The following is a 7288-nucleotide window of genomic DNA, read 5'->3' as shown; positions in this document are numbered from 1 at the left end:
CTTCCAGCTGGCGTTGCGCGGCTCGCCGGACAGCTTCAGCACTAGCAGCGACGGGACGGCCCCCCTGGTGCCGCTGCTCGGCAGGAACTTCATCCACGAGCCGCCCGGCGAGCCGCGCCAGGTCGCCATGAAGCGCCACAAGAGCAACGAGGGCCTGGGCTTCAGCATTCGCGGCGGCTCGGAGCACGGGGTCGGGATCTACGTGTCCCTGGTGGAGCCCGGCAGCCTGGCGGAGAAGCAGGGGCTCCGGATCGGCGACCAGATCATGAAGGTCAACGACAAAGTCTTCGATAAAGTCACCCACGCAGAAGCGGTGAAGGTAAGCTGCTTGTCACCCGCCGCGCCTCGGGCCGCTCTCCTGCGTTTCTGACACAACTTGCCGGGAAGTAATCAAGATGGACGCCACAGCCAACTGGTCTTAAATGTTAAAGTGGCTGTAACTTTCAGTGGTAGTAGCTGAGGCTGATCCCCAACACGCATTCTGAGCACCAACTGATGTTATCTACCGTCTGGAGTCAACTCTGTCTTTTAGCAAAAATAATTGGATTTTAATGAAAATTTAAGGAAATAATCACTAGCATTTGGAGCAGGTCCTATTCAAGATGGCTGCCACAGCCAGCTGACCTTACAAGCTACAATAAGTGCAGTAAGTCAGCCAGTTTTACAGGTATAGAGGTCAAATCTGGTGTGGTAGTAGCTGAGGGTCATTCAGAACACAGATTCTGAGCCTGCAGTTTGTGCAAGATGTTTAAAAACTTTGGCACCAACTCTTGGTGTCGATCCAATTATTGAAAAATGGAAATAATTGTTGGACGTATCTCCGCTGATTAACTTTCAGGATCGTCTTCCTGCAGAACATGAAGTACATGATCTCCACCAGGCGGAACGTGTAGTTTGTTCTTGTTTCTCCGTATTTAATGACCTAATTTATTAATTTAGAACCAGGTGAACTTTCATACAGACCGTAAAGAAGTTCTACGACGACGCGCTGATTGAAACTTAAATTCGTCAAACGTATTTCTGGGGGTTGGAGTTGCGCTTTTTATTGTTTTATTCCCTCAGTGAGCTGCAGCTACACTCCCACCAAGCTTTGGAGCCTGCCCAGTTCAAGATGGCCGACACCGTCCACCCCGAAAACCGCCCGCCTGCGAGTCAGTCCAGTTCCACAGATGTTCTGATTTGGAATTCGTTGTGGCTCGGAAGCCTGGGCGCTCTCGTTATGTCTGCGAGATTCCAAGTCGTTGTCACGGCAGCAAACGTTTACTTTAGCTTTTAATTTTAATTTTTGATTTATTTCCTCAGTTTCAGTCACTGAAACTCTCAGGACAGACCGGACAAGACATGGAGGAGCAGTCGGGGAGCCATTTTTTTTTTTTAAATTCAGGTGGGCGTCGTTTGTGAGAGCAGCGAACCGTCAAGCTGGGGAAGTCCTGCGCAGATGGTTCCGCTCGGATCTTGTTCTCCTCATCCAGCTGGGGTCGGCGTTCTCGTTGGGATGTGTCGTTAATTAGTTTGGCTCGAATCCGCTCGTTTCAGAACGTCAGGGTTGGTGTTTTACGGCCGCCTCCACCCAAGTGCCAACTTTAGACTTTAAGGAAGCTGTTCTAGTGTAACTGGACGCCCTGAAAGCAGCTGGTAACCATAGAGGCGAGCGTGAGTGTGTGTGTGTGTGTGGTTCAGTGGATTCAGGTTCTTTGTAGTGAGTGACTGAAAATGAAAGGCCACTTTATTCCTCTTTAATGTGTGGTAAACAAACCCAAAACAATTTAAAAACAAACGTCTGATTTGTTTAAGATGAGTGTCTGAGCTGTCCATGGTGCTGAAATATCCTCTGGACTCTAAAAAGAACAAATCAAACAGTTTTTTTTTTTGTAGATTTGTTATATTTATCAGAGTGTTTGTTGTTTTGGTTTCACAGATTCTAATCTGAGTCACTTTAATCTCTGCATTAAGGAAAATAAAAGCCGGACCTTCACTGAAAGGAATGCATGTCGCCCGCCACCTCTCCTGTTGGTTTTAGACGGTGTTCTCGTGTTGAGAAATGACTCGACGTATCTATTAATGACTCTCAGCTACTACCGCGCCACGCTTTGGCTTCAGCATTTTAAAAACAACAAATGACCTGTTGTACCCAGTGTTGTGTCTTCTAAGGCTGCAGCGGCCATCTTGATAGGGTAATCACTTCCTGAAAGTTTCATTGAAACCAAGCCGACCCCCGAGCGTTAAACAGAGCTGTCAGCGCTGTGTTAGGGGGTCAGTCTCGGCTACTGCTGTGGCAGGTTTTAGCTCCGGCTTGCATCATTATAGCCATTTTTATCGTTTCAGGTCTCTTGGCCGTGGCAGCCATCTTGAATCAGGTTGATGCCAGCAGTTAATCGGCTGATTTACTTTGTGCTGGTTCCGTGTTTCGTGAGATGAACTCAAGCAAAAACATTAAGCCTATGGCGTTATTTCTTACACTCATCGATACTAAATTATCCACCAAAAGAAGCTAAATATTTATTTTTCTTCCTGGTCAAATGCTGCGTCTGTAGCTGAAGGCGGAAACAGCCGATGGGTTCCAGCTTGGGTTGACTTATTTTTACTTTTTCCAGCTCCTAAAGTCATTCCACACCCAGCAGCCTGTAAACATTAGAGATAAAAATGTTTTGTCTCTGACAGGATTAAGATCCCTGATTTATATCTTATTATTCTTTACACCTTATTGATCTTTTAAGGAACTTTCTGCTGCAGTTTTTATTATAACTTTAATTTAGTCTCTCCTTGTTGAGTGTTTGCGTCGGATGGACATTTTAGAGCCCGTTTTTTACTTTTTATTTTTCACGCAGATAGGTTTGTAGACGTGTTCAGCTGGAGCGGCAGCGAACTGATTTCAATCGTGTTCTTTAAATCCGTTTTCTGCACAATCGGCCATTTTTATTTTGTTTTTCTACTGAAGTGGTGGCAGACGCTGCTTTACGAGAGCAAAGATCTTTTCTTAGCCGTTTTATTTTCAGACGGAGTTGAAATAAACCAAAATATTTTAGTTTTTTTTATTTTATTATCAAATCGTAGGGATCAGATTTTTTTATTTATATATTTATTTATATTGCACCTTTTCAAGTGTTGGACCTGAAAACAAAACTCAAATATCAAAATGCATAAAAACGAGCATTAAATATGGAACTAAATCAAGATTAAAATAAAAAAAACAAAACCCAGGTTAATCAGAAACAGTTGGTCTGTCTATCAAATCTAACTCATCTCTTTAAATAAAAACATTTTTTTAAGTTTGGTTTTAGTAACTAAATCATCTCTAAATTAATAATTACTGCTTTCACTCCAACAAGACTTGAGTTAACTTTATAATTATCTGGACTGGGCAGATATTCAGGCAGCAGGAGAGAAATCCTCTCAGACCTTTTTTATTGTCTTTAACATCCCCTAAAGTAATTTTCATGACAGGTTTTTAGATTTACAGCGATTTTAACCTTTTTATGCTTTAAATGAACCAGATTCCTGCAGCCCAACGACGCTCAGGTGTGTTAGAATTCATCAGGAATGTTGATAAAGTTTCCTTTTTTCTCTGCTTCAGTCATGAACAAACAGGATAAAAGTTGTTAGTGATTCTGCTCAGGTGAACGGTTATTCAACGCTAAAGTTACAGAAAACTTTTCACTTAAACAAACCGTTGAGCTGTCGATCGAGTCAATAGGTGCCCCTCTCCTCATTGGAACAGAGAACGATTTAAAAACGGAATCGGGACGGGACAAACCACGACGGCTTTTGTCTGACTCATTTAATCACAGGAGCCGTGTCTGAATAAGCTGCTGTCGATGAGTTCAGGTTTCTGAAATCGTCTCCTCACCTTGAACCGAGCGCTGCTCAGTCAGTTTGGTTCCAAAAGCAGATTTAGTTAAAATACTTGAATTTCTTCTCCGCAACGAGATGAAACAGTTGCAACTCCTTCAGCTCAGTCTCCTTTTAACGTACAAAGTTTATCTCGAGGCTGTGTTTCTTTTTTCTCGTCATCTTGGGTCAAAATGTGCGCTTTTTTAAACGTTGAGTAACCAGGAGGTGTGACCACAGATCAGGTACCGTTATTTCCGGGCTAATAAGCTTCGTGCCGCCAAAACATTTAGCCTCGTCACATCAGAAAATCAAAAAAATCCACTGTGGGTTTGGGAAGGCTGGACCACTGAGTGAGGAAGAGGACGGAACAAGCTTGAATTTGCCTCGAAACGAAAGAGAGACGTAGTAATTCTGAGGCACCGAAGAATTAGATTCAAAAATAATCCCAAAGGGAAATGAAATGTTGTCACTCATCATCCTGGTTTGGTTAAAGAGTTGTTATAGATGCTGATGGCTGTGGGCAGGAAGGATCTCTTGTTGCGGTTCTGTCCCGATGTGTCCTGGTGTCCTCAAACGCCCCCACCAGGTGAGCCTCGCCGGCCTCCTCCGGAGCCATGACGGTCGAGCTCCGGAAGCGTGGGTCGGTCTTGAAGTCCTGGGCGATCTCCCGGACCGGGCGCTGGAAGGGCAGCTTCCCGATGAGCGGCTCGGTGGACTTCTGGTAGCGGCGGATCTCCCTGAGAGCCACGGTTACTGGGCCGGCGGCAGCGGCGAGCAGCTTCCTGGAGTCCATGACTGGACTTCAGGGGTTCTTCACGTTTAACACTTGTTGTCATGGTTACGCATCATAACAAGATGTCCAAAAGTAAAAAGTTTCCAGCTGCGCAGCATCCGATACCAGAGGAAATAATCACCCAAACACAAAGTTATTTACATCCAGAAAAAAAAGAGGAATTAAAGTTTTCTAAAGAAATATCTCAGAGTGGAAATAACAGAGCCGCTCCAACATGCGGCCATCTTGAGCGACGCAGAAGATGAAGATGGCAATCAATGCCTGTTCCTGGTGGGCTACTGTACTTTTTATTTTTTTAACCAGCCGTGTTACAGACACTGTCCGAAAAAACAATCTAATATGGAGGGTTTTACACAACACGCCTGCCAGGAACACAAAGGAATTCACCCCTGATGAGACAAACAACTGCAGCGTCTATCATGAGACTTCTAGTAGGATTTGGATGATCATTTCGTGTCCTGTTTTAATCTAAATACAGAGAAGAATAGAACATTAATAACGTATTGTGTTGTTAGCGTCAGTGGACACAAAGCCTAGTTGTGTAAGGGTTGAAGTAGTGCAGTGTTTGAGTACTTCAACCAAAGATGAGCTGCTGTAGTTTTGTGGATCGTCCATAAAATCGTTTGGGAGCTACGGTGTCAGAGTATCAGACGTGTAAAGAGATGTTTCGGCTGTTTTCTCGCTTGTCGTTGCCATAGAAACACGTGGCAAAAGTGAGGCAGGGGTTATTGCTCGCAACCAAAGCTCGTAACTCGTTTTACTCCAAAGATACCGTTTCCATCGTTGTTAGAAATAAAATCTGCTTAATGGCACAACCCTGGGAGGTTTAATGTTGCTCCTGTATGAAAGCAATTTCTGGCGCCGAGGAGGGGAAAAACGAGCCTCACCGCCGGAAACAAACCGTGAAACCACGGCGTCGAATGTTTTTTTTTTTTTTTCGACTGTCACAATTTTGTGTCCTTTTTTTTTTTTTTTTGTTTTGTTTTTAAAGAAGCAGAGGAGAGGCCTCGTCTGAAAGTAAAACCGCCGCAGAATAACACGCGAGGCGGATTACGCGACTTCTGATTCGCCACAGCTCGCGTCCTGAAGCGAGTCTGCGCGTTAACAGTGTTGGGCGGGACGGACGTCTGTCACGGCACTGGAATCAGCCCCGAGCTGCGAATCACTTCATAGCGTAACGAGACCCCCCACCGTCTAATCAACACACTTAGCATGAGCGGTCTGCAGAGCTGCTTCAAGCCTCTCAGCTCCTTTTTTTTTTTTTCATCCAACACTTGGCCGAGCCTCTGCATGTCAATGTCCCCGGCAGCCGCCTGCTGTCGATGCCAGCCCGGTAAATTTAGACCGATATGCATCTATATTTACTCCCCTCACTTTGTGGTCCTTCTGTAGATCAGCGATTGAACCAGGTGCTCCTAAGAGCCGTTGGTTTAAACAAAGTAAAACAGGAAAAAAAGGCCCATCCGTGCGTCACGAAGCTACATCACCCCCGGCGATAATGTCATGTATCCTCTGCATCTGCAGCTTTCTGCATTTGTGCCCTTTTTGTTCCTCGCTGACACCCCAATCAGTCTTAAAACCAATCAAATTAAGAACTAAGAGAGACGGACGGTCTGCGGCTGACAACGAGACAAGACTTGCCTCTCTTTCAGCCGCTGTGGTCCCGAGCCAGGATAAAATAATTTATGTCCCCATCCTGTCACATCTCCTCGCCGTGCGGCACGCCAGCGGAGGATGATGATAAAAAAGGTGCGGGCTAAATGCTGACGTGGCAGTGGATCCCGACAGCCTGGGAACGGAGAGGCGCACGGGAAGGGGATGGAAACGATGTCAGAGGACGGGGAGGTGGGGGGATTCAGCTGTAAGCCCTCCACGGTTCATCTGAGAGAAACGACAATCTCATCAGGCAACATCTGTTTAGTACAGTGGAGTGGATTAGGCTGGAGTGGGAGAAAACAAGGTGAATGATTAATTCTCTGCAGCTAAACCACGATGCAGAGACTTACTAAAAGGCAATTAGGCTTTTTCTCTCCGTGCACTTAGTCAGCAGTGTAATAACTGAGAGAAGCAATGTTTAAATAAACAAAAAGACTCATAAATAGAAGTCAGATTGGGTTACATTGACCTAAAATCTCCATCAGGTCTGTTTGGTTGGTGGACGTGCAGCGTTTTATTCCCAAACTGCAGAAATGTGAACGCTTAATGGCTGCTGAAGATGCTGAAACTGAGTTGAGTCTAAAGGGGAGCGGGACGTCGACTGAAGGCTTGGAGGGGAGCGGAATGCCGGCTGAAGGCGTGGAGGGGAGTGGGATGCCGGCTGAAGGCGTGGAGGGGAGTGGGATGCCGGCTGAAGGCGTGGAGGGGAGTGGGACGCCGACTGAAGGCGTGGAAGGGGAGTGGGACGCCGACTGAAGGCGTGGAAGGGGAGCGGGACGCCGACTGATGGCTTGGAGGGGAGCGGGATGCCGACTGATGGCTTGGAGGGGAGCGGGATGCCGACTGAAGGCGTGGAGGGGAGCGGGATGCCGGCTGAAGGCGTGGAGGGGGAGCGGGATGCCGGCTGAAGGCGTGGAGGGGGAGCGGGACGCTGACTGAAGGCTTGGAGGGGAGCGGGACGCCGACTGAAGGCGTGGAAGGGGAGCGGGACGCCGACTGATGGCTTGG

The 7288-nt window shown here is 46.6% G+C and overlaps 1 protein-coding gene across 2 annotated transcripts in view; it reads left to right on the top strand.

Annotated features, from left to right (window-relative positions):
- Positions 1 to 7288, top strand: part of whrna (whirlin a) — a 159967-nt gene that overhangs the window by 10068 nt on the left and 142611 nt on the right. Inside the window, exon 1 of one of the 2 annotated variants that reach the window (XM_037979504.1) lies at positions 7 to 319. The exons of the other annotated variant lie outside the window; for it this stretch is intronic. Coding sequence (XP_037835432.1) covers positions 128 to 319 — 192 coding nt within the window. The 5' untranslated portion in view covers positions 7 to 127. Of the gene's footprint in view, positions 1 to 6; positions 320 to 7288 lie in introns of those variants that run through there. 2 annotated transcript variants of the gene reach the window in all.

The sequence above is a fragment of the Kryptolebias marmoratus genome, linkage group LG14 (assembly GCF_001649575.2).
Source record: "Kryptolebias marmoratus isolate JLee-2015 linkage group LG14, ASM164957v2, whole genome shotgun sequence".
Lineage (NCBI taxonomy): Eukaryota > Metazoa > Chordata > Actinopteri > Cyprinodontiformes > Rivulidae > Kryptolebias > Kryptolebias marmoratus.
This window is presented reverse-complemented; position numbering and strand designations above follow the sequence as displayed.